The following is a 27255-nucleotide window of genomic DNA, read 5'->3' on the forward strand; positions in this document are numbered from 1 at the left end:
TGTGTGTGTGTATGTTCATGTGTCTGTGTGGTGTGTGTGTGTGCATGCGTATGTGTGTGCGCGTGTGTGAGAGAGGTCTACCTACCTCCTCTGCTGTCTGTAACCAGCCATGTCAAGTAGTGTTTTCCTTGGAAACGAACGGAACAGCTTCTGCACCTGTTGTTTCCATGACAACAGTCTCTTCTTCTGGGTCTCTGTGAAAGCCTGGGAGAGGGGGGGAGGAGAGGAGAGGGGGGGGAGGGAGGACAGATGGTGGAAGTATAGCAGGGATATAAACAGCGTGTGACAGCATTTTCAGTCAACATGTTGCTTTCTTCCACACATTGGAAATCACACAACCCATTATAAACACAGCAAACAGACCAGGTGAGTGTGCGTGTGTGTGTTTACCTCATGAATAAGGCACTTATCAATGAGCTGCAGGTAGGAGCTGATATTATCTTCATCTGGCCGGGAGACTAAGAGCTGTGTGCAAACTGGATAGGGAGAGAGAGAGAGGGGAGAGAGAGAGGAGGGGAGAGAGAGAGAGAGAGAGAGAGAGAGAGAGAGAGAGAGGGGGGGGAGGAGAGAGAGAGAGAGAGAGAGAGAGAGGGAGAGAGGGGGAGAGAGAGAGGGGGGAGAGAGAGAGAGGGAGAGAGGGGGAGAGAGAGGAAGGGTGAGGGAGAGGTGGTGAGGGGGAGAGCGAGAGGGAGGGAGACCGGAAAAGAGGGAGAGAGAGACAGGGTTGGAAGGAGAAACAGTGGAGAGAGTTACAGAAGAAGCAGTTTCCCCCTAGCAGTTTCCACTTTCCAGGAAACAGAGAACCGTGCACGGCTCAAACAAAAGCGCTGAATTAAAAGAAAACCATCAAACGAGCGGGGAAAGCTACCTTTGCCCATGACCCGGGTGAACTGTCCAGGGATGTCTCCCTCAGGGATGTGGGTGGAGATAGACTCTGACTCTCCTCCTCCGGACAGGTGGGAGCCGGGGGCAGCGCTCTTCCCCTCGGAGCCCAACAGGGGGCGCTGTGGCGAGGGATCGTCGGTGACGCACGCCTTGATGGGCGTCAGGATCATCTGATGCAGCTCCTGGAGGGGAGCACGCAGGTTCCCCCCCTCCAATACATCCTGGAGACAGAGAGAGAGGGAGAGAGAGGGAGGGGGGAGGGAGAGGGAGCGGGGGAGGCAGAGGGAGAGAGAAAGTGTTGGAGAGTGCTCATCCCTGCTCCTGCACCAGTCTGTGTGTCCTGTCTGTCTGCGTCCTGTCTGTCTCAAGTCTGCGTTTTGTCTGTCTGTCTGTCTCCTGTCTGTCTGCGTCCTGTCTGTCTGTCTGTCTGTCTCAAGTCTGCGTCTTGTCTGGATGTCTGTCTCCTGTCTGTCTGCGTCCTGTCTGTCTGTCTCAAGTCTGCGTCTTGTCTGTCTGTCTGTCTCCTATCTGTCTTCGGCCTGTCTGTCTGCGTCCAGTCTCGTCTGTATTGAGTGGCCTTACATGAACAGCACATAAAACAACTTAAAATACCAAACAGGTGTCTCGTTTCCCAGCTTACAAATGCGGCAGTAACAAATTTTAGAATGAAGCCTTGCTGAAAAGGTTAGCCCTGAAATTAGCTGGCCCTAGAAGAACCTCACACACACACACACACACACCCCTGCTGTGTCCTTGACTGCCATTGTCAGACACTGCTGCGGTCAATGTTGGCTGTTGGGGGTGGAGATGAGGGTGAGGGTGGGGAGATGGGGTGGAGATGGGGGTGGGGGTGGAGATGGGGGTGGAGATGGGGGTGGAAGCGTTTTCAGATGTAGCTCTCAAAAGTTCTGATCTTGGTTTAGACCCTAAAAAGGTTTTCCTGAGTCACTGTCTACATTACTGACTCCTGACTTGCACTGCTTCCATTCAGTGATTGACTGTTTCTTCAGCTACACCGGGCAGGCTATAGAGAAGACTAGGACATGAGAAGACTAGGAGATGAGAAGACTAGGAGATGAGGAGACTAGGAGATGAGGAGACTAGGAGATGAGAAGACTAGGAGATGAGACTAGGAGACCAGACTAGGAGACCAGGACACGGTACTGACCTTCTCCAGACAGCGCAGCATATTCTGGCGTTCCCTCAGTTTCTGAATGCTGATGATGATCTTGTGCCGCGCCCCTTTGGTAACGTTCTGATGAGAGGGAGGAAACAAGACTCAGCCAATCAGAATCCCCTATGTGGCTGAGAGGGAAGAGACATGACTCAGCCAATCAGAATCCCCTCTGTGGCTGAGAGGGAAGAGACTTGACTCAGCCAATCAGAATCCCCTCTGTGGCTGAGAGGACATGACTGGTTACAAGCACAACAGGCAGCCATGTTTGTCATCTCAGCAACTTTGTCACGATGATGGCGTGACACAGCTTGACTCGACGTTGCCGCGAGAGACGGCATTCCTGTGGAGGCCCCGCCCACTGACCTGCGACTCCAGCTGTTGCTCAGTCAGTGACATCATCTCGTCGTAGGTCATGGTGGAGAAGAGTGCCGCGTACTTGTGGAGACGGAGACTCTTCAGCCAGGCTGGCACATCTGTAGGGTCGCACACACACACACACAGGCAGACACACACACAGGCAGACACACACACAGGCAGACACACACACAGGCAGACACACCCACACACACACAGGCAGACACACACACACACACACAGGCAGACAGGATTATCAATCTTTGTGTGTGTCATGGGCACAGCTGGACTTAATCTGTTTACTGGCGTTGACGTATGACCACACAGATGGGTTAATTCCTTGTTTGTACAACCACTGACTATCACATATCACTATGCCAACAGTTTCCTGGCAACAGAAACACACCCTACAAGATAATCTTATACACAACAGTATATTTGGAGAGATCTTAGCACTTAAACACGTCACGTTTTGCAAGTCAACATTACAACTCCTGATTCCCACCACGTAGCTGCTGGCTAACAACATTTCTCCTAGGTTACCTCAGAGGGAGAGCAGGGGCAGTAGTGAAGTAGGTAGTGGGGACATTGTCTGTGGTTGTGTTTGGTTTCTATAGTTTTGTATGGTATTTTTATGGTGTTTTTAAATATATGCCATAACTGTTTGTCTGTATGCTGGTCTTGCTGCAGAACCAGTTGTCCTTTGGGGACATAAATAAATGATGATGATGAGAACATGATACACCTTAATACTTTCACACCCTCGTTACCAAGCGGACGAACAAGGTAAAGACACAGCGAAAGAAACAGCAGAGCAGTGCAGAAACGTCCCTCTCTCTGTCTCTCCCCCTCTCTCTGTGCATGTGGGTTGCCTCCCACTACAGAACGCTTAGCGGTGCTTAGTAATCACCCATGTTTGTGTACTAAGGCTGAAGCTAGTGCTTAGCTGGTGATCTTCACCACGGGGGAGCGTGCTGAGGACTGGAGCTCAGAGCTCCACACGGTTAGCACCCTGGGAGACTTATCACACTAGCAGCAGTCGTGGAGGTGAAGCAGCCATGTTGAGGACAGCTCAGAGCCGTGTCAGCGCTCATGTGGGTGTGTGTGGATGTGTGTGTGTGTGGATGTGTGTGTGTGCCTGTGTGTGTGTGGATGTGTGTGTGCGCTCCGGGGAGGTACAGTTCTGCGTTTTCATGTGAGCTTTTCTGTGATAGACGGCACACCTGCTGAAACTGTGAACACACACACAGAAACGTGAGGTAGATGGGAGACGAGGAAATAGTCCAGGAGAGGGAAGTTAAAGTGTAGAGTAGGGCCCATGCCATACACTCATCAAGAAACACATTTAATGAGATTTTCCAGATGTGGCAGCAGCAACAGCTACTGTGAGAAAGCTCTGAAGGGGGGGCAGGAAGGATGCTGGGAACACCAGGGGTAGGTGGATCAGGGGTAGGTAGATCAGGGGTATGTGGATCAGGGGTAGGTAGATCAGGGGTATGTGGATCAGGGGTATGTAGATCAGGGGTATGTGGATCAGGGCAGACAGTATCTTTGGCTCCAGGACAGACAGTAGATTTGTTAACCCAACCTGACCAACGTAACAAGATGCCTTCTCCAAACCATCCGATACTTTAGGCTAGCTTGCACTACAAACACACTCCGATAACGTGATCCAAACCCAGGTGGACTTTGGGGGTTGCAGATGAGGGATGGGAGTTGTAAATGACTACAGGATGACATAGCAATGATGTTTGTTTGGATACAGAGAGGATGGAACACAACTCTGCTTGCCAAGCTGTCTCCCGTCTTCTCTTCCCTGCCTGTTAGCCCTCCTCTCCCCCCTACCCTTCTCCTCCCCCCCGTGTCTCCCCCCCCTCTTCCTCCCTGTCTCCCCCCCTAACTGTCTCCCTCCCTCCTCCCCTCCCCCCCTCCCTGGCTAATCTGACTCACCCCTCATGCCGCTCCCCTCCTGGTAGAAGGTGCTGCGGTGGAGGGCGAGGCAGCAGCCTCCTCCTCCGCCCTCCTCTAGGGGCTCGCTGCCGCCGCTGCCCGAGGACGCTACGCTGCTCTGGGGGGACAGGGGCGCGTGGTCTGGGGCCGGGCCCCGAGGGCCCTGCAGGTCCTCCTGGGACAGCCAGCCGTGGCCCAGGGGCTGGCTGGAGGGGCCACTCATCGGAGGTGTCAGGGACACGGAACGCTTCAGGGGACTGTGCTGCGCGCCGGCTGACAGGACTGCAAGACACAAGACAACAGGAGAGGGGGAGGGGGTGCCCAGACTGTTAGAAAGGGGCTCGGCTAGACCTAACTCTAAGACACACACACCCAATCACAACGGTCTACAGTGGCTCTCCATCCGTAGGGAGAGGAGGCCGACAGCAGGTGGACGGAGGATGGAAGATGGAGGATGGCTGGTTACATTGACCTGTCCTAATGCTCGGAGACACGAGGGTCTGGCTGGGGGGAAGAGAGCTGGCGTAGGAGACCCAGACGGTTAGAAAGGGGCTCCACAGCTTCACAAGCACCTGAAGCCTGGGACATGGACAGACAGCATGACCCTCTCCCCCCGCCCCTCATCCTACTTCCCCCTCCCAGCTCAACCACTCTGTAGGGGTGGGGGGGTTGGGTTTCCGAGACGTGAATGTGAATCCTGGGCGCACGCACAGTAGCCTGCATCGTGTTCAGGTTCTGACCCACGTGAGTCTCTGTTGGTGGTGGAGCCCCCGAAGGAACCATGCCCTCTCTGTCCATCTCTCTCTTTATGTCTCTATGTCTCTCTGTCTCTGTCTCTCTCTCTGTCTCTCTCTCTCTCTGTCTCTGTCTGTCTCTCTGTCTCTGTCTGTCTCTCTGTCTCTCTCTCTGTCTCTCTCTCTATGTGTCTCTCTCTTTCTCTCTATGTCTCTCTCTCTGTCTCTCTCTCTCTCTATGTCTCTCTCTCTGTCTGTCTGTCTCTCTCTGTCTCTCCCTGTCTGTCTCTCTCTCCCTGTCTGTCTCTCTCTCTCTGTCTCTCTCTGTCTCTCTCCCCGTCTCTCTCTCCGTCTCTCTCTATGTCTCTCTCTCTATGTCTCTCTCTCTATGTCTCTCTATGTCTCTCTCTCTTTGTCTCTCTCTCTCTCTATGTCTCTCTCTGTCTCTTTCTCTCTCTCTCTGTGTTCACCATTGTGGCAAGCGCAGGACAGCTGTGCCGCTGGCTAGGTGAAAAACACACTTTCCTCTTAGTTTTATTTGTGAAACGGAGAGATGGAGAGAGGGAGAGGGAAGGAGCCAGAGAGAGAGAGAGAGAGAGGTTTACACAGTCCCCCACACACTCCACCACCTACACAACAGGTTAGCGATTCTTCGGAACCCGCGGAACCTTCTCCGAGCATCACGGAATGTTCCAGAAGAGGCTGGATGGAACACGACGAGGACGGCAAAGGGCAAACTAAACAAAATAACAAGATGCACAGGAGAGGGCTGTATGTGCTGTGACCCGCCAGCCCAGGCTGCCAGCCTCTGCTCCCCCCCTATATGTGGTACACTAACTACCCCAGCTATGTATAGGACTTCACTGGCCTGCTCTCTAAAATAGGAACCCAGCTAACATTACAAGTTCCAGTCCCTAAATATTAGCCATTTCCCCTAAATACAGACTGCCACAAAGGCTACCTTACATGGGGAGGAGATGGGGGTGGTATGTGGGGCAGAGTTTCTAGGAGGTGTGGAAGAAAAGGGTGAGGTGGGGTGAGGTGAGGGGGCAGGAGGATGCTGTGAGGGGCTGACACACAGTTCTGTTCCCCTTTACCATGGCGATAGGAGAACTGGGAGGATGAGAGTGGATTGAGGAACACTTGGATGGATGAGCCCATTAAAACTCAAAGTCAACAGAAACACAGATAACAGAGTTCTTCCGTTAATCCGTCTCAAACTAGATCCGGTGTCCGGGTTTGTCCAACTTGACAGCTCGTAAACAAAAAGACGTTCACCGCGCTCTGCTTTTCAGCCCCCGCCTGTGTGCTGCCCAGTAGTGCTGTCAAAGGAACCCAGAGAAGAACCTCCTCTCAAAACAGCAAAGCTGTTGATCTGGTCACACAGCTACGACAACAGGGCTTAGACTCCTCATCTCTTTGTTAGCAGTTACCTGAGCATCTAAGTGAAGTTGACCATGGGACTGGGTCATGTATGTGAGTTTAGGTTTGGTTAAGTCAGATTCAGAGCTGCTGGTGAAGAGCAGAGGGGCCAGTGACCTGGAGTGGGGTGTGTTGAGTTTGAGTTGTGAAACATCCCTTTGTGCTGAGCTGAAACTCCGAGCAGTCAAAAATAAAAAAGAGGATCTTGCGCAGCGCACAGTTTTAAATGTTCCCTTATTTATATCCTCAGCTGTCTTCTTCATCAGGAAAGAAAGACCCTTGCATTCTTCGCTGGAAATATCTCGCTCTGACCACAGATATGTCCAATCTGAATAGCTATAGCACGGCCTCGCCCGCCTGTCCGGCGTGCACACACACACACACACACACACACACTTCCACACGGATGCAAGTTTACACCCTTTTATCAGGCAGTGGGATGGCAATGACTCCCAAAGGAGAAGGAGGGAGAGAGGGGGGAGAGAGAGGGGGAGGTGTGTAGGAAGGTAGAAGGCCTTGTTACTTGATGTTATCAATACTTCCACTCTTTCACTAAGCTATCTCTTTCACTGATCTATCAGCGGGGCTACGCACACTGCCGTAGGAGCAGGGTGTCTCTGCCCTGCTGCGAGGCAGCCCTGCTCTGCTGCGAGGCAGCCCTGCTCTGCTGCGAGGCAGCCCTGCTCTGCTGCGAGGCAGCTCTGCCCTGCTGTGAGGCAGCCCTGCCCTGCTGCGAGGTAGCCCTGCCCTGCTGCGAGGCAGCCCTGCCCTGCTGTGAGGCAGCCCTGCCCTGCTGTGAGGCAGCCCTGCCCTGCTGCGAGGTAGCCCTGCCCTGCTGCGAGGCAGCTCATGGGTCGTTTGCTTGAGACCCATGCGGGTCGTCGTGGCTTTGGAGGAGCCCTGACTACACTTCCTGTAGAGCAGAAGACATCTGAGCCAATCACAGTCAGGATCATCACCCCCACCAGGAACCAACCACAGGCCACAACTCAACAGACTGAGATGCTCTCCTTACCTCTCCTACTACCAAACCCCGCCCCTTCTTTCTAACTTTATACACTTAATAATGCCTTTGTAGCATCTTTTATTTTGCTAAACATCTCACTGTCAGATTCAGTTTTCCAAAAGCTAAATACCTGGAACCACAAGGAGAGGAAGCCATCTTGTGCTGCTGGGACATGCCTTTGGGGAAACAGCAAAGAGAGCAGAAAGGAAAGAGAACTCACTGGTGTTCCCCCCCGGGCCTGTGCCCACCGTGTTGATGGTGGCGGGCACCGACGAGGACGGGTACAGGGCCAGGTGGCCGTTCTCACAGCCGTGCGGCCCCTGGGACAACCAGCCCCCTCCCAGCCCGGAGTCCCTCGAACCCTGCCAGCCGTTCAGCCTGTCGTCGGAGCCGTAGCGCTGGTGGTGCTGCAAGGGGTACAGGTGGGCGGAGGACGAGGTGTTGGTGGAGGAGGATCCCGAGGAGGAGGAGGAGGACAGCGTGGAGGGAGGCGTCTGGTGGTGGTGGTGGAGGCCGTGAGGGGCGGGGGGTCTCTCCAGGGAGTCTCCCCGGGCGGCTGCCCTCTCCTCCAGGTGGTTAAGCCACAGGGCCAGGGCAGCACGGTCCTCCAGGGAGGTGGCGGGGTGGATGAGCGCGTAGGACAGCAGCTGGCGGGACTCCTCCAGGTGGCGTCCGTGCTCGATGGTGTGTGCCAGGATCCGGGGCAGCAGGTGCATGTACTCGCCCTTGGCCTCCGTGTTGCCAGGTTTGAGGAGGGGTAGGTGGGTGAGGACCAGGGAGATGACTCGCTCCTTGGGCTCGCCCGCCCACTGGCTGATCACCACTGGCATGGGAGAGAGAGAGAGACAACAGGTAAGCCAACAGGTAAAAGAGAGACAGAGAGAGAGAGAAAAAAAAAAAGAGAGAGAGACCAAGAGAGAGAGACAAAGGCAACATGTGTAATGAAAAGCTGGATTCTAGAAAGCGTATGATGATAGAGCTTGTGGTATCCACCCTCTGCCCAGCCTGACCATCCTGACGTAAACACAACCATGAGGTCAGGACTGCCACCCTGTCCCGACGCTACCATGTCGCCCAAAACACGTGAAGAAAAACGAATGAACAATCCCAAAGCACCACAAAACAAATCTGTTTCCATACACGGTGACGGCTCAAACACAAGCACACTGGCTTCTTTCAGGAGATGATAGACTGTCAGACGATGTGGAACTTCGATTCAAGCCGTAGACCATACACCATTGTTCAGGAGCGTAAACACTGACATATCATATGACACAGACCGAGTCATTCAGCACTGTGGGCCACACTTCCAGTGATTCAGCAAATACGTCACGCTTGTTCTCCAAGTCCTCTCACAACTCACACAATCTCCCCTATTCTAATTTCAACTTTTCTCATTATTTTTGCCTCGTTCAGCACAGTGTGTAGGTCAGAAGTGTAGAGCGAAAAAAAGTAGAAACAGCACTCTACAGCAGAGAGTGCCACTCAGAAGAAAAGCTCAGTATTGTAGTATTGTGGCCCTTGTACAGTGTTTGTGGTTCAGGGGTCATGGCAAGGTCACCTCCGCGACTCATTAATATTCCAGAGGAAATCGACCAACACACAAAACCACAGAAGAAGCCTCTGCTGTTTGCATGTTGCTTGAAACTGTCCAGTGCAATGAACTGTGGGAAAGATGACAGGTAGAATCTCCTTAACATTGTGAAAGAGGAGAGGGGGAGGACACAGGAGAGAGGGAGGACACAGGAGAGAGGGAGGACACAGGAGAGGAGAGAGGGAGGACACAGGAGAGAGGGAGGACACAGGAGAGGAGAGAGGGAGGACACAGGAGAGGAGAGAGGGAGGACACAGGAGAGGAGAGAGGGAGGACACAGGAGAGGAGAGAGGAAGGACACAGGAGAGGAGAGAGGGAGGACACAGGAGAGGAGAGAGGGAGGACACAGGAGAGGAGAGAGGAAGGACACAGGAGAGGAGAGAGGGAGGACACAGGAGAGGAGAGAGGGAGGACACAGGAGAGGGGACTGTTGCCACCCCTGCTCTCTGGCCTCCTATGATTAGGTGTCCCCGTCTGAGAGACCTTTTTCTGGCTCGGCCATTTTTACTGAGCACCCGTCACAAGGGCCCCAGACTGACTGCAGAGGGGGGGGGGGGGGGAGGGGGAGTGACTAACCACAACCCCCTGAGGCGCTGACGCAATCCTTCGATTCAATGATCCTTTAAATGAGCGGGGGGGGGGGGGGGGGGGGGGGGGGGTGTATGCGAGTATATATGCGTGTGTGTATACAGTGTGTGTGTATACAGTGTGTGTGTATATATGCGTGTGTGTATACAGTGTGTGTGTATACAGTGTGTGTGTATACAGTGTGTGTGTATACAGTGTGTGTGTTTACAGTGTGTGTGTATACAGTGTGTGTGTATACAGTGTGTGTGTATACAGTGTGTGTGTGTGTGCTGCTGGGTGACTGTGGTATTGGGCTAGGGTCCAGTGGGTGTGGTAATCATGTCCTGACCCTCAGTAACACCCTCGTCCTAAATGCAGAGCCTCCAGGCCTGACCCGCCTCCTCCCTCCATCTTGTCCACATCTCTTCTGTCCTCCCCTCTTTTCTCCCTCTCTCCTGTCTTTAATCCGGGCAGGGATCGTTCTGTCAGCGCTGTGGCAGTGGGCGGCTAACACAATGGTCTTCTCATCCCTGGGACCTTCACTTCCTGTGCCCTTCTGAACCCCCTCCCTCTCCCCTCCTCACTTCCTCTCTGAGTTTGCATAAAGAATCCTCCGTCTTCCTCTCTCTGTGTCACTGTCGTCATCCTTGGGTGCCAGCGACGCCTCACCGCCCACCCTGCTTTGTCATGAAGTCGTATGGACTCTGCTGACAAGTCAGCATCCCATGCTGCTCCCTGTATGTGAGGATGGATAAACAGATGCTGGGATGCCACTAACGCTTAGCACCCTCGGTGTCTCAAATACTGAGAGCGTGGTTGAAGCCAATGGCTGACAGTCTACTGGGTGATTATTTAGGGAAATACACAGAGGACAAGTGTCAACAAGAACAAGGTCCACTTCCTCTGACGAGGGGGGGAGGCGGGGGGGGGGGGACAGCAAAGACATGCAGACGGAGGCCCTATCACAGATGTCGCTAAGAAGGCCAGCCAGGGTCAAAGTTCACCGGCTGGGGAAACACTGCTGGCCGACTTCACAGGAATGTGTGTGAGTGAGAGTTCTGAAATCTGTGTCAGGCTCCTCCTCCCCCTCCCCTCCCCCACGCTGACCCCACGGGGTCAAATGCTAACCTCATCCAACTTGAGAAAAGGGAGGGAAAATAAGGGGAAACCGAGAAAGAGACAGCAGACAGTGGAGGGGGGTGAGTAGGCTTTCCTCCCCTCCCCTCCCTGGAACAGACCAACCCCTCCCTCCTTCCCTCTCTCCACCCTCTTTCTCTCTCTCTCCACCCTCTTTCTCTCTCTCTTTCCCTCTCTCTCCACCCTACTCTTTCACGCCCCCATCCAACTTGTTCTAATCCTCCCTCTCTCTAAAAAGACTGAGTCTTTAGCCCTTTCTACCACCACCCCCTCCCCCCCCCCTCCTCGCTCTTGTTTTCCCTCCGCCCTCCGTCTGAATGCTGACTGGTGTTTATTGAGTCAGCTCCAGGGCACAGACACGCCTGCCCTCCACCGCTGGCTGACAGACAGGAGAGGAAGAGCTCCGTACACTAAACAGGCCGTTTCTCTCAATCTACGTCTCTGTCTTTCTCATTCACTCTCTCTCTCTCTCTCTCACAGAGAAAGAGACAATGAGAGAGACAGACAGAGAGAGACAGAGACAGAGAGAGAGAGGACAGTCTTGATGAAACAGTACAGTATTGGAGGTGAACGCTGCTGTATTCTGCCTCTGTCAGACCCAACTTATCCTTCTAATCCTCTCATCCTAAAATAGCAGCTTTTGCCCGGCAGATGAAAGCCCTGGGTCAAGAGGACAGTGATTGTCACACACACACACACACACACACACACACACACACACACACACACACACACACACACACACACACACACACACACACACACACACACACACACACACACACACCAAAACAGTCTTACATCATTTACTATAAACACAGACCTGTTTTGATCTGGCTCCTTATCTACTAACATCTACCACTTCCTCTCTCCCCACATGTCATTCAGGTGTTCAGTGTTTATTGAACTCCTGTGCCAGGTATTACAATGTACAGTGCCCTCCAAAAGTATTGGAACAGTGAGGCGAATTCCTTTATTTTTGCTGTAGACTGAAAACATTTGGGCTTGACATCAAATAATGAACGTGAGACCAGAGATCAACGTTTCAGCTTTTATTTCCAGGTATTTACATCAGGATCTGATGCACAACTAAGAAAATATCACATTTTGTTTGAATCCACCCATTTGTCATGTGAGCAAAAGTATTGGAACAGATATACTTAAAACATATTTAAGTGAATAAGACTTAATATTTAGTTGCAAATCCTTTGCTTTCAATAACTGCAGCAAGTCTGTGACCCATTGACGTCACAAAACTTTTGCATTCTTCCTTTTTGATGCTTTCCCAGGCTTTCACTGTAGCCTCTTTCAGTTGTTGTTTGTTTTGTGGGGTTCCTCCCTTCAGTCTCCTCTTAAGCAGGTAAAATGCATGCTCTATAGGGTTTAAGTCTGGAGATTGACTTGGCCAGTCTAATACCTTCCATTTCTTGCCCCTTATGAACTCCTTTGTTGTTTTGGCAGTGTGTTTTGGGTCGTTATCTTGCTGCATGATGAAGGCTCTGCCAATCAGTTTGGTTGCATCTTTCCTTAAATTGGCAGACAAAATGTTTCTGTAGACTTCCGAGTTCATTTTGCTGCTGCCATCATGTGTTACATCCTCAATGAATATTAATGAGCCCGTCCTAGAAGAAGCCATGCAAGCCCAAGCCATGACATTACCTCCACCGTGTTTCACAGATGAGCTTGTGTGTTTGGGATCATGAGCAGTTCCTTTCTTTCTCCAAACTTTAGCCTTTCCATCACTTTGGTAAAAGTTAATCTTTGTCTCATCAGTCCATAAAACTTTGTCCCAGAATTTTTGAGGTTCATCTCTGTACTTTTTGGCAAATTCCAGCCTGGCCTTCCTATTCTTCTTGCTAATGAGTGGTTTGCATCTTCTGGTGTAGCCCTTGTACTTTTGTTCATGAAGTCTTCTGCGAACAGTAGATAGTGATACCTTCACTCCTGCCATCTGGAGGTTGTTGCTGATCTCACTAACAGTTGTTTTAGGTTCTTTCTTTACAGCTCTTACAATGTTTCTGTCATCAACTGCTGATGTTTTCCTTGGTCTACCTGTTCGACGTCTGTTACTTAGTACACCAGTAGTTTTCTTCTTCTTCAGGACATTCCAAATGGTTGTACTGGCTATGGCCAATGTTTCTGCAATGGCTCTGATTGATTTTCCATCTTCTCTAAGACTCACAATTGCTTGTTTTTCACCCAAAGACAGCGCTCCGGTTTTCATGTTGTTTTCACCTCTGAATACAGTCTGCATAGACAAAACCTATCTTACCCAATCTGAACCTGAGTGTAGACATTCAGTGGTATTTATTGATTGAATAATGTATGTAATAGGACACACCTGGGCAACAAAACACACCTGTCAGTCATATGTTCCAATACTTTTGCTCACGTGACAAATGGGTGGGTTTGAACAAAAAGGTGATATTTTCTAATTTGTGCATCAGATCCTGATGTAAATACCTGGAAATAAAAGCTGAAACGTTGATCTCTGGTTTCACATTCATCGTTTGATGTCAAGCCCAAATGTTTTCAGTCTACAGCAAAAATAAAGGAATTGGCCTCACTGTTCCAATACTTTTGGAGGGCACTGTATTTGGTAAATATACACACCCACCCACCCACACACACACACACACACACACACACACACAGGGCGTGTCCATAGCAAGGCACTGCAGACTGCCAAACAGAAGACTACAGAAGAAAAATACCTATATTTTAAGGACAGTAGTTGAAAATAAGGGATCATCCAGAGAGTTGGATAGGAAGGGAGTGATGTAGACATCCCCAGCCCAGGAGGAGCCCCCTCTGACCCCCCTGGGGGGCCTACAGGCCTCCCCACCCTGGGTCAACTGGACAGGAATGCTGGCATTGCAACTCACAAGCGATAGTCTCAGAGAGAATGTGACTGTTCACAAATCTGACACACACACACACACCTCACAACAGACAAACGTACACACAGACATCCTCCCATGTCTGTGTGTATAGAAACGGTTTGTCAGACAACATGATTCTCCTTGTTCTATAAATAGGCTGCTCCACATCCCACACTGACCCAACAGCACAGGCGACAGATAACGGCCTATTTATACCAGAGCAGGGGTGTCCAGGCACATCCATCATCACACACACACACACACACACACACACCACCATCACACCCAGAGCAGGGGTGTCCAGGCACATCCATCGAAAATCATCCTGCCAACGAGCACACACACACACACACACACGTGTGTACATGTGTTACTATCCGCCCCCCCCATCCCTCTCCTCATGCCCCCCCCTCCATCCCTCTCCTCATGCCCCCCCCATCCCTCTCCTCATGCCCCCCCCATCCCTCTCCTCATGCCCCCCCCATCCCTCTCCTCATGCCCCCCCCCCCATCCCTCTCCTCATGCCCCCCCCATCCCTCTCCTCATGCCCCCCCCATCCCTCTCCTCATGCCCCCCCCCCATCCCTCTCCTCATGCCCCCCCCCATCCCTCTCCTCATGCCCCCCCCCCATCCCTCTCCTCATGCCCCCCCCCATCCCTCTCCTCATGCCCCCCCCCCATCCCCCCACAGGACAGGACAGGACAGGACAGCATTAGGGCTCATGAGCTGCAGTGCTGTAGTCGTCCTGTTAGCAAAACAAACCTTCCTCCAGTGTTCTACCCTGTCTTTTTATAGTTGTTGACTCAACACACAGTGTTCCTTTACTCTCTTAGGACCAACATGAGGGCTGGTGGTGTGTGTGTGTGTCTGTGTGTGTGTGTGTGTGTGTGTCTGTGTGTGTGTCTGTGTCTGTGTGTGTGTGTGTGTCTGTGTGTGTGTGTGTGTGTGTCTGTTTCGGCATGTTTCCATGTTTTGGTGGGGTTTTCTGTTAATGTGTGCCTATGTGTGTTTCTGTGTGTGTTTCTGTGTGTGTCTGTGCGTGTGTCTGTGTGTGTTTCTGTGTGTGTCTGTGCGTGTGTGTGTGTGTTTCTGTGTGTGTCTGTGCGTGTGTCTGTGTGTGTTTCTGTGTGTGTCTGTGCGTGTGTCTGTGCGTGTGTCTGTGTGTGTTTCTGTGTGTGTCTGTGCGTGTGTCTGTGCGTGTGTCTGTGTGTGTTTCTGTGTGTGTCTGTGCGTGTGTCTGTGCGTGTGTCTGTGTGTGTTTCTGTGTGTGTCTGTGCGTGTGCCTATGTGTGTGTCTGTGTGTGTTTCTGTGTGTGTCTGTGCGTGTGTCTGTGCGTGTGTCTGTGTGTGTGTAGGGGTCAGTTTCTGTGTCTCGGATTTGACGTCTCGTCTCTGTGTTCTTGTGCGTGAGTGTGTGAGTGAGTGTGAGTGAGTGAGTGAGTGTGTGTGTGTGTGAGTGTGTGAGTTGTGTCCTCCTGACCCACAACAATGAGAAGCACCAGGCTGACAGACCAACACCAGCTATCTGAATGAAAAACACCAAGTGAGGTTTAATCAGCAGGACTGAAAAGGACTGAATCATCTGGGACAAGCAGAGAGACAGAGGAAGACAAGCAGCCTAAATAGGTGGCTGGGTAAGAGACCCCTACTCCCTCTGAAAGAAAGAATAACCTTCCACTGAGCTCTGGACACACACACACACACACACACACACACTCTTAAACAGGGAAGATTTTCCAGGAGAGGAAACTCAAAGACAGGGAAAACGTCCTGCTTGGAAAAAGGCAGTTTGGATCGAACTGAGGAAGTCGAGAGAGAGGGAAAAACTTTGAGGGACAGAAAGGAAAGAAAAGACGGGAGGAGAGGGAGGGAGGAGGAGAGGGAGGGAGGAGGAGGAGAGGGAGGGAGGGAGGAGGAGGAGGAGAGGGAGGAGGAGGAGAGGGAGAAGGAGAAAGGAAAAGCTCTCCTCCCTGCGTCCTTCCTGAGTCTGCAGCTAAGCAGAGGGGAATGTGCTGGCATACCACAGGTCCAGCTGAAGAATGTACAGCTTCCTAGTTGGGCTGATCAGCTTGATCGCTGCATCCCAAACGCCCCTGGTTAGAAGCATACATCACCTCCCCCTCCCCCACCACCCCTCCTCTTGGCTTGGTGACACGGACCCTCGTCCGCCCCAGCCCCTGCCTCTGCCCCAGCCCCAGCCCCAGCCCCTGCCTCTGCCTCTGCCCCAGCCCCTGCCTCTGCCCCAGCCCCTGCCCCAGCCCCTGCCCCAGGGCACTTCCTCACACGGACACACAAATCTTCCAGTGTTTCACATTTTTTGTGTAATGTGGGGAGACTGACAGTGAGGGTGGGTGAGGGGAGAAATAAAGCTGCGATCGCTGTGTGTGTGTGAGTGAGTGAGTGAGTGAGAGAGAGAGAGCAGACACACACCACTGGGCGAGTGGCTGAGTACGAAAGAAAAGCAGAGACAAAGCTCTAGACAGACAGAGACTGTGTGCGTGTGTGTGTATGTGTGTGTATTCCTACTTCTGTGTGTGTGCTGCTGTGTGTGTGTGTGTGTGTGTGTGTGTCGGGATGAGCTCATGGCAGGCCTCCGGCAGCCCCTCCCTCCCCTAGTGGCAGCGGGGTTAGGGCTGGGTCCAGACAGGCAGAGCAGGCAGGCCCCCACAGGCCCCAGCACAAGCCTGGGCCTCGCATAGGCACACGTCTCGGATCCGGGTGAAAGGTGAGGAAGGAGGGGGGAATGAGGAGGGGGAATGTTGACTGTACAATAGGCAGGTTAAAGAAGGAATGCTGGTGGTTCAAGAAACTGAGTGTGCCTAGGCTGAAAAGGAAACACCTTCCAGAAAGGAAGAGAAGAGGCGAGGAAGGAAGAGAACGTAATGAAAGATAAAAATGTAATTTAAAAAGGCAAGAATGAGAAAGAGAAAGGTGAGTCATTCCAGAGAGAGGGGTGAGGCAAAAATGATGATGGTGTCAAGATAAAAAGAGATGTGAATTAATGCCAGATTGTAACAGAGTGAGACTGATATAGCGTAGCTTTCTGTGAGAAGGAAAGGTGAAGGAAGGAGGGAGAGAAAAGGGCAGGAGTGACTGAAAAAGAGAGGAGCAGTAGAGCTGGAGAAGGTTGGATCACAACACCTCCTTCAAGGAGAGACAGGGAGAAACAGAAGGAGAAAGAGGGAGAGAGAGAGAGAGAGAGAGAAACTAAAAGGAGAGAGCGACCGAGAATGAGAAAATACAGGCATCCCTCCTCAGAGAAGCCCTGAGGCCAGACAGGTAGCAGTCAGACAGACAGTCAGACAGACAGGTAGCAGTCAGACAGACATCAGTCAGACAGGTATCAGTCTGTCAGACAGGTATCAGTCAGACAGGTATAAGTCAGACAGGTAGCAGTCAGACAAACAGGTATCAGTCAGACAGACAGGTAGCAGTCAGACAGACAGGTAGCAGTCAGACAGACATCAGTCAGACAGGTATCAGTCTGTCAGACAGGTATCAGTCAGACAGGTATCAGTCAGACAGGTATCAGTCAGACAGACAGGTATCAGACAGTCAGACAGGTATCAGTCAGTCAGACAGGTATCAGACAGACAGACAGGTATCAGTCAGTCATAGAAAGCAGCCTGTGCAGCCAAGACTGTATACACATATAGTACACACACTCAACCACAGACCGGGAGAAATAGTAGTGTGTTAAATCTAAGCATGCGGTCATCTTCCTTTTAGGGAAAACCCATGTGGATGGAAACGGCCTGTGTGTTTTTGTGTGTGAGATGTGTGTTTTTAGTTTGTGCTTCCACTCAAATGTGTGTGTTATCCTCCTAGAGGTTCCATTTATAATGATGACCTCTGATCCCGTGTTTGGAAATAGTCGTGGCTGAGCGGCTGACTATCTACTGAGCTCAGCTGGTCACACAGCACCGTAGGAAACACCTGCTTCTGTCAGTAGGCCGACGCCGGCAGCAAGGCACCGTGTCCTCTCAGTGTGTGTGTGTGTGTGTGTGTGCTCTCCCATTGTTTATTCACTGAGGATGAGCTACGCTTTTTCAGCATCCTCTCCACTACAGGAACAGGAAACACAGCACACAAAAAAAGAAGTCCTGTCCTGTCTCCAGCTATTACACCAGGCCTGCTGATCACACAGCAGACACAACCTCGATCCAAAATGGAGTCTGTTGTTCAGGGTCTGGACAGTGAGTTTTTCTGAGTCTGTTGTTCAGGGTCTGGACAGTGAGCTACACAATTTAGTATTGAGATGTCTGCCTGAGGGTGTGTGTGCATGTAGCCTGTGTGTGTGTGTGCGTGTGGTGGTGAGGGGGTGGGGGGAGAGGTAGTGTACCTGTGGAAGCTGCAGTGTGTGTGGTGGTGAGGGGAGAGGTAGTGTGGGGGTGTGGTGGTGAGGTTCATTGTGCAGTCGCAGCTATGCCCGGAATGTGAGCTTGTGCTGGACTGGAGGAGCCCTGAGCACTATAAGGCCAAAGCAGGGGCCCATTCAGCCCCACTCACCCAGCCCACCACACACACACACACACCTCTCCTCTTTTGTACAAGAATTACAGTTATGTTCCTCTCTGAGAAAGCTTTCATACCTGCTGAAGAACCACAAAAGTAAACACCACAAACAAGAAACCGAGAGCAATGGATTTCACTTCTGAGAGAAAGGGTGATAGAGGAAGGCTCAACTACAGTGAGGTTGTTTCAGCAAGTAGTAACACCACACACTGAACTAACCATCTCGACTCCATCTGTGTGTGTGTGTGGCCTGTGGCCAATTGTGTGTGGTATAGTGTGTGACAGGAAGTGCTTCCAGGATCCCCTCCCCCCCTGTGTGTGTGTGTGTGTGTGTGTGTGATGCTAAGGGAAATGTCAAGATGGAGCACCATGTGACAACTGTAAGGACTATTGACAACCCTGGTCCACTTCAAACCACAGGAATCTTCTACAGCAACCCCCTGACTCTGAACAAGCCAATCCATAGACCTAATCTACCCTTTTACAGTTAAAGAGCTTTCACTGCCCCCAAGGGACAAACTGTCTTTGAACATTGCAATGCTATACAGGCTGCATGCAGAACAGCCACAAGTTAGAACTAGACTCAATTCAAGCATACGCCACATTAGACTTAGATTTGTCGCACCAGACCAGACCAGCGCACCAGACCAGTCTAGGCCAGACCAGACCAGTCTAGGCCAGACCAGACCAGTCTAGGCCAGACCAGACCAGTCTAGGCCAGACCAGTCTAGGCCAGACCAGTCTGAGCCAGACCAGACCAGTCTAGGCCAGACCAGACCAGTCTAGGCCAGACCAGACCAGTCTAGGCCAGACCAGTCTAAGACAGACCAGACCAGTCTAGGCCAGACCAGACCAGTCTAAGCCAGACCAGAACAGTCTAGGCCAGACCAGACCAGTCTAGGCCAGACCAGACCAGTCTAGGCCAGACCAGTCTAAGACAGACCAGACCAGTCTAGGCCAGACCAGACCAGTCTAGGCCAGACCAGACCAGTCTAGGCCAGACCAGTCTAAGACAGACCAGACCAGTCTAGGCCAGACCAGACCAGTCTAGGCCAGACCAGACCAGTCTAGGCCAGACCAGACCAGACCAGACCAGACTAGGCCAGACCAGACTCTAAACACAGCTTCTTTCTGGATGTGCTGAAGGACTGAGGTCATTTCCACCCACCGGGGACTCAGTCCCCTGTTGCGCTGATGTCACGGCAACCGTTGCCATGGGCTTTTGACTGGGCCCCCTGATGTCATCCTGGCTGAGCCTGGCTCTGGAGCTGTCAGCCAATCAGCTGTCAGGTGGCTGAGGGGGAGCCTTGTTGTGGATGTCACCTTCATTCAAGACTAGAGAAGTCATAATTGATGTGTGTGTGTGTGGGAGTGAAGTGTGTGTGCATGTGTGTGTTGTAAGGAAGGGACTCACAATGCCCCCAGACATACAGACGCGTCCCCTGCTCTGTCCCCAGCCAACCCCAGGTTTCCCTGCGTGTTTTCTGGTCCTGATAGATCTGCAGTGCCTTCCTGTCTGCACGCTGAACCAGCCCTCCATACACAATGAACCACCCTGTACTGAGAAATACCAGGCCTGGCCAGCTGCTTGTGAAGGGGGAGGGGGAGGAGGATACATCAGTTCCCTCAGCTTGGTTCAAGGCTAGCTTGGTCGGTCACCAGCCTCTTCACCTGAAACACTAAACTCACGCATGCACACACTGACAGAAAGCATGTGCTCACTAGGGGTCCGGTCCCACCCTTGCCGTCACCCCCCTCATGCCCCTCACCCCCCTCATGCCCCCCACCCCCCCCCCCCACCCCCTCATGCCCCCCACCCCCCCCCACCCCCTCATGCCCCCCACCCCCTCATGCCCCCCCCCCCCCCACCCCCTCACGCCCCCCCCCCCCCCACCCCCTCCCCCCCCACCCCCTCACGCCCCCCACCCCCTCATGCCCCCCACCCCCCCCCACCCCCTCACGCCCCCCACCCCCTCATGCCCCCTCACCCCCCTCATGCCCCCCACCCCCTCATGCCCCCCCACCCCCCTCATGCCCCCCACCCCCTCATGCCCCCCCACCCCCCTCATGCCCCCCACCCCCTCATGCCCCCCACCCCCCCCCCACCCCCTCACGCCCCCTCACCCCCTCATGCCCCCTCACCCCCCTCATGCCCCCCACCCCCTCATGCCCCCCCACCCCCCTCATGCCCCCCACCCCCTCACGCCCCCCACCCCCTCATGCCCCCCACCCCCCCCCACCCCCTCACGCCCCCCACCCCCTCATGCCCCCTCACCCCCCTCATGCCCCCCACCCCCTCATGCCCCCCACCCCCTCACCCCCCCCACCCCCTCACGCCCCTCACCCCCCTCACGCCCCCCCCCCCCCCCCCCCCTAGGAGTAAGCACCCTGTAGGATCCCACTCACAAGCCAGTTCACTACTAATCTGATTGTACTCTGATCCATCTATCCATCTATTACTTCCAGTCACACTCACTCAACCTCCCACAGAAATCGATACAAGCCAGTTAAAATGTCCTGGTTAGAAGTTATTGTGTTCCGTCAGGCTAGCCTCACACTGAAAGGGGAGGGAGGGAGGGATCGAGACTGGTGGAGGATAGGGACGGAATTTTGGCAGGTTCTCTCTCCTCCGCTCCCGAGATTCTGAATGAGTTCACAGAACACGCAACACGTCCAGAAATAACTGGCCTGGTCACGCGTGGGTGAGATGGAACATCCTGACCTATCAGAGGACCGGCGGATGGACGGCGGAGGAAGAGAAGGTTGGCTGAACTAAGGCTGCGCATGTCTGTGTTTGTTTGAGTGTGGGCATACACCTGTATAAAACATGCCTACACCCAACTCTAAGCGCCTAAATACCTGTCTGTGAACTACGACCCTGATACGGAACCGGACATACACAGGTTCCTCCCCCCTTCCCTAATGTCCAATCACAACGTCCAACAATCTGAACTCGCTAAAGGGATTTTTCCTTTTTTAACGACAGAGTGATTTTCCTCGACTGGAAAGGCCTTCCTCCTCCGCCTGTGACGTCTCCCCCTCTCTCCCCCCCTCCCCCTCTTCCTCTCCCTCTCTCTCTCTTTCCCTCTCTTCCTTTCCCTCTCCCTCTCACTCCCCTTCTCTCACTCCCCTTCTCTCACTCCCTCTCTCACTCTCTCCGCACGCCCCGCCGTGCCCACATTCCTAGACAGTATCCCCACCAGAGTCCGGTTGTGACGTCAGCCAGGAATGCTGCTTTCCATCCCAGTTTGTCATCAGCACAGGCCTAGTTAGGGCAGAAATATCCACTGACTAACCAACAGCAGAGAACACACACACACGAGTGAAAAGAGGTGGAGAAGGATGAAGCCCAGTCACGTATGTGGGTGTGTGTGTGTGTTTGCGTCCTCATCATGATTAGGGTGAAGGTTGCCCCCCCCCCCCCCCCCTCAGTCATCTCTCTAACATGATTTCTCACACTTGGGTCCCGATTCACTGCAGGTTCTAAGGGTATTCTCTCCAACAACATGTCACATGACAAAATAACTCCCCAAAACTTTTACGGGGCTTGTCCTATATGAATGAATGAATGAATGAATGAATGAATGAATAAGTTATAACTTACGTAAGCAACTTGGGAGTTCAAATTAGTTGAAACATCAGTGCTACAACCAGTCTTAAAATAGTATCATCAAATTACCAAACAGGGTCAAAATCACAAGTCTGAAAATATGATGCGTCTGAAATAAATGACACAAAGTTGCACACACACACACACACACACACACACACACACACACACACACACACACACACACACACACACACACACACACACACACACACACACACACACACACACACACACAGCTGTGACAAGCAGCAAATAAGTTGCATCACTGGCTCCCGGGAGCAAGCGAGTCTCTCCAGTCAGAGGAAGAAGTAGGTCATTTCAGATTAATTTAAGTTGTACAGCACTTTCCAAATAGTGTCTTTCCACTCCGCTCGAACTTCCAGCTGCAAATGAACCCTTTAGAGACCGCTGACCTTACCCTGGCAATATTACCTTTATACACTTTCAAGATAATCAGTGCAAAAAAATAATAATTACTAAGCTAAAATAATGCTGTATCAAAGTGATTCAGACTTGGTTTTTACCAGTAGAACTCTGGATCTCAGCCAGACCACAATGACACACGAGGCAGAGTTCCAGAGACACTTAGCGACAGGCTCAGATGTATCGAGGGAGCCACCACTCCATTCCCCCAACGACACCACTCGTAAGTGCTGCACCGACGCTGGGAAGACGCCTGGGTGGGGCGGGGCCTCACGCTCAGCTGGCTGAGTCAACGAGGGAGGGAGGGAGCCCGTGTTGGGTTGCGTCTGAGACCGTGTTTCCACGTGTGGAAACATCTCCTTCCGTCCTCCGTCTAGGTCTAACCCTAACCCTCCGTCTAACCCTAACCCTCCGTCTAGGTCTAACCCTCCGTGTCTAGGTCTAACCCTCCGTCTAGGTCTAACCCTCCGTCTAGGTCTAACCCTCCGTGTAGGTTTAACCCTCCGTCTAGGTCTAACCCTCCGTGTCTAGGTCTAACCCTCCGTCTAGGTCTAACCCTCCGTCTAGGTCTAACCCTCCGTCTAGGTCTAACCCTCCGTGTAGGTCTAACCCTCCGTCTAGGTCTAACCCTCCGTCTAGGTCTAACCCTCTGTCTAGGTCCGGTGATCCTCTCACAAGACTGAAGGGTGATGGCGTGCTCAGATCTTGTCGTGTGAGGTTAGGGTTGAACACAGGAGGTCCAGCAGCACCTTCAAACACTCTGTTCAGCCCTCCATCTCACAGGCTTCCACAAGGAGGAAAAGGACCAACCCTGGTTTGATCAAGTCATTTTCTATACATTCTATATGGCGTCACAAACTGTGACTCCAAAAGTAAAGGTCGAAAACAAGTTAAAAAATACAGTACGACAATCTCAGCACTTGCCCCTGCATAATCATCCTCCAAAAGAGGGAAGATCCCTAAGTGGGAGTCAGGTGGCTGAGCGGTTAGGGAATCGGGCTTGTAATCTGAAGGTCGCCAGTTCGATTCCCGGCCGAGCCGAATGACGTTGTGTTCTTGGGCAAGGCACTTCACCCTACTTGCCTCGGGGTATGTCCCTGTACTTACTGTAAGACGCTCTGGATAAGAGCGTCTGCCAAATGACTAAATGTAAATGTAGTGTGAGCTGCTGCTGGTGTGAAAACAGCCTGACTGTGCCCGCCCATGCCAAGCCCCCTTTGATCTCTGGTGATGTCGTACCCCGGGCAGAGGGCTGGCAACAGACCCCCTGTTCACAACTTCACATGCCGCCTCTGAAGTCTCAATCTTTGTATTGAACAATAACATGGAGCGTGCTGCACTAAAGCGCACCATGTAATCCAGAGAGAGAGAGAGAGAGGAAGAGAGAACGAGTGTGTGTGTGTGTGTGTGTCTTATCACCAAAGCTAAATTCAAACAGTGCTGTGGGCAGGCGGATGTGTAGTGTACCCAAGCACACGCTGTTGTTTTGCATCATCATGACACCCCACAGCCCCTATCATGCTCCTCTTTTATGAGCCAGTTGCCAGGGTTTTTGTTTCCATGGCCACACACCAGCCTGATGCAACAAACCCCACCACCACCAGTCAGCCTCGTCGACCGATTTAACCCCAGCCAACAGAGCCTGAAAGGAGCATTAAATCAGACAAGCACAGCCTAACGTGACGGCACCAGTCTAACAACCTTTTTCTCACCTCTGAACTCCTCTCTGTTATTCGCGTGCACCCTAGTCTTTACTTGTACAGCTGCATTCTGTTCTATGACAAGATCGCTGATTCATACCTGGAGTTAGTACTCAGGGAGTATGCTTTGGTCTGACCACAGGCCTGTCTCACACTATAAACTTCAGTATTTGTGCATGTGTGTTTGTGTGTGCGTGTTTCAGTACGGGCGTGTGTGTTTGTGTATGTGTGGGGTTGTGTGTGTGTGTGTATGTATGTGTGTGTTTGTGTGTGCGCAGGGCTAGAAATTGGCACCCGGCAAGCGCCAATGGCGTGTAGATTTTTGGGCTGGCGACCTAATTGTGTCCGATGCTCTGCCATTTGGCGAGTGAATTTGCGGAATACACTTCCCGACTATCGCGCACGTCATGATTTTAAAAAGCTTGCAACGCCAACATGAACAGTTGTGCGCGCATCTAGGTGGCAGAACCGGGAAGATAACAGCTTGAGAATGACACGGATAATACAAATAGTTAGATTTTAAAAAGACAAAAGAGTTTGAGGATGACAGCATTTAAGAGATAAAGCAATTCCCCTTGATCTGTCACATCAGAATTTTGATTTGGGTCACGAAAGTCTTGACATTTGAGTGACTGCGTCGCCAGATAGACCACAGTCTTACTAGGCGGCAGCCATGTCTCTTTCTTGGTCGCGTCATGTCACAAAGTTCATACTTTTACAGTTCGGTCAATTCTACAACAAAAGTTTTACACCAAAAAAGTCAAGCAGGGCATTTCAAGAGATATGGGAATTCTGCTATTAGCCAGCTGGTCTGATGCGAAGACCAAACCTCATGAACAAGGACAACCCATCTCACATTGAGCAAGAGGAGTAGTAGGTCCCTGGAACCCCCTGAATTAATACATTATTTCAAAAAGTAAAATTGGTTGATTTAGTTTAATCCAATCTGAGAGTGATTTACAATGATATTAAAATCATAGGTAACGGTTGTTTATGTCAAACAATTTCAGAGTACGTCTGAAATGCCAGGTTTAATTTTTGCCGCAAAAAATATTATTGGCTAGGTTTTATTTAATTTTTTATCCATCAGCCATTTTGACCGGTAAGCCAAAAAGTTAATATCAAGCCCTGTGTGTGCATGTGGTTGTGTATGCATGTGGTTGTGTATGTGTGCGTTTGAGGATGTGTGTGCGTGTGGTTGTGTATGTGTGCGTTTGAGGTTGTGTGTGCGTGTGGTTGTGTATGTGTGCGTTTGAAGTTGTGCGTTTGTGTGGTTGTGTATGTGTGTGGATGGGGCTCCCCCATGTGGGGTGGCCCCTCCCCCATGCTTCCCCATGCTTCCCAGGGGGCCTTACCTGGGTTGTTGGCTTCCCCCTCCAGCACGTGGAGCTCCGTGCACTCGGCCAGGCTGTGTTCCAGACACAGCTGGAGAAAGCGTGCCTGGGTCTGGCTCACCCTCTTCAGCAGGGACAGCAGAGCCACAGTCTGCTCACACTCATTCCACCCTTTAAACCAGCTGGCCAGGACACCCACCTGGTCACGAAACATCATGATCCGGGGGGCCAGGTGTGTGTGAGCGTTTTGGGGGGGCGGGGGGGCTCCCCTCCCTCTCGGGTCGTCGACGGGGGGGTGGGGGGGGGGGGGAGATGGTGGGTGAACTCAGAACGCGAGCTTGTTCTCTCCTGCAGCTGGTTCACTGGGGGCTGTCGGCGAGGGAGGCTGGGGGGCTGTCGGCGAGGGAGGCTGGGGGGCTGTCGGCGAGGGAGGCTGGGGGGCTGTCAGCGAGGGGGGCTGGGGTGCGCTCAGCAAGGGGGGCTGGGGTGCGGTCAGGGAGGGGGGTTGGGGTGCGGTCAGCGAGGGGGGCTGGGGGGCTGTCGGGTGGTCGTACTTGGGGCATGAGGGGTTTGATCCACTCAGTTCAGGTGGTGCAGCATAGTCGGGGCTCGACTGTTGAGGGTGGGGCGGGAAGAGACGGTGTTTCTCAGGTGTTTCTGTCGCCAGGTGTTTCCCAGGACCCACCTGGACCAGAGGGACTTGGCTTGAAGGAGATTCAGATTGACTTCAGCATGCGCTGTCACACCTGGTCTACCCACATGGACATCTTCCTCAGGGATCCCCCTTAGGCCTGCAACCAGAAAAACTGCTCAGAGGGATATCTAACACACACACACACACACACATTTGGATACACAAATACACACACACACAACAAAGTCACACGCAAAAAAAACAACCTTGTTTCTTCGATCATACTTTCTTTACTTGAGGATTCGATAACTGATACACATGGGCATTGTAGGCTAATCACATTTAATGGCTACGGCAACAAATGTTCGGTGCTTTGCGTAGGCTACTTGACTTTAGGAGTCGCCTCGCTTTCGTCTCAGAGGGCTTGTGGCATTCACCGCCCTGACTAAAATAAACCATATCCACCCATTCCTAAAAATACAATTGTTGGTACAAGTAACTAGCAACATCCCGGTATTTCCCAGGCGAACGACTGCAGTCTGTAGCTCGTCGCCGTGGCAGACAGTCGAGCCCAAATGATCATATCATGAATTTACTAAACGTGCCAAAAAACGATATCGCTTTCACGAAAACCTTCGGGTCTACATTGACAGCAATGTAGAAACGTTAGCGCAATCTTTTACATAAGCAACGACGTGGGCCTAAACCATTTATATCCAAATCTTACCTTTTAAGTCGATGTCAGCATTAACCGGTCTCTAAAACTGTCACTTCATCAACAGTGGGAATAATGGGCAGCTGCCTCTGCGCGACGATGTTTGAATTTGGGATTGATGCAAAGGAAAGGCTTTCGAACGAACATGAATAACTGAGCAGTCTGAACTGCAGTCTAAAATTTCATAAAATGTGACCAGACCAAAGCTATGCAGCACGGTGAATACGTATATTCTTTTAAAAGGCTACGGTTCCACTAAACTAAAGACCTGTTTTAAGTTATATAGATTTAAGCATAAAAATACAATGGATTTTTCAACGATAGGGTTTGGCTCCTACACTCCTACTATAACATTCGTATTACACATTGCAGTCTATCACGCGTGAGATTAAATGTTATTTTAACCTGCCCAGCTATTGAGAAAACAATTCGGACTAAAGGAACGTCAAAATGCCGCAGAACCTTCGTAAAACTGGCAGAAGAAACGGTTGAATATTACTTACTGGGCACAGTTGCATCGGTAGGCTCTTTAGTCGCAGGACAGGGCGCAACAATTAGTAAGATAGTGGGGAGCAGTGCCCCTTCACTCTGGATCTGTGTGTTTTGCCATCTT

General features: G+C 51.9%; 1 protein-coding gene across 2 annotated transcripts; it reads right to left on the reverse strand.

The window, feature by feature from the left end:
* Window positions 1-62: 62 nt before the first annotated feature.
* samd4a (sterile alpha motif domain containing 4A) lies at window positions 63-25724 on the reverse strand. 2 transcript variants are annotated; one of them, XM_047031038.1, is made up of 8 exons: window positions 25315-25724; window positions 7749-8351; window positions 4367-4648; window positions 2426-2535; window positions 2054-2140; window positions 869-1106; window positions 391-476; window positions 63-204 (listed from the first exon to the last, which is right to left on the reverse strand). In XM_047031038.1, the coding sequence occupies exons 1-8, from the start codon at window positions 25508-25510 to the stop codon at window positions 82-84; spliced, it is 1725 nt and encodes a 574-aa protein (XP_046886994.1). In that variant the 5' UTR covers window positions 25511-25724; the 3' UTR covers window positions 63-81. The 2 variants fall into 2 exon arrangements, with proteins under 2 accessions (XP_046886994.1, XP_046886995.1); XM_047031039.1 differs by lacking the exon at window positions 4367-4648.
* Window positions 25725-27255: the final 1531 nt, after the last annotated feature.

Source organism: Hypomesus transpacificus, chromosome 12, assembly GCF_021917145.1.
Source record: "Hypomesus transpacificus isolate Combined female chromosome 12, fHypTra1, whole genome shotgun sequence".
In the NCBI taxonomy this organism is placed as follows: Eukaryota; Metazoa; Chordata; class Actinopteri; order Osmeriformes; family Osmeridae; genus Hypomesus; species Hypomesus transpacificus.

What these genes read in the sequence shown, in the direction of transcription:
- samd4a (XM_047031038.1), bottom strand. Translation starts at nt 25,510, where the DNA reads ATGATGTTTCGTGACCAGGTGGGTGTCCTGGCCAGCTGGTTTAAAGGG. An exon ending in AGCAACAGCTGGAGTCGCAG is followed by an intron (nt 2,141 to 2,425) that starts GTCAGTGGGCGG and finishes CCCTCTCATCAG; the next exon opens with AACGTTACCAAAGGGGCGCG. An exon ending in TGCTGCGCTGTCTGGAGAAG is followed by an intron (nt 1,107 to 2,053) that starts GTCAGTACCGTG and finishes CTCTGTCTCCAG; the next exon opens with GATGTATTGGAGGGGGGGAA.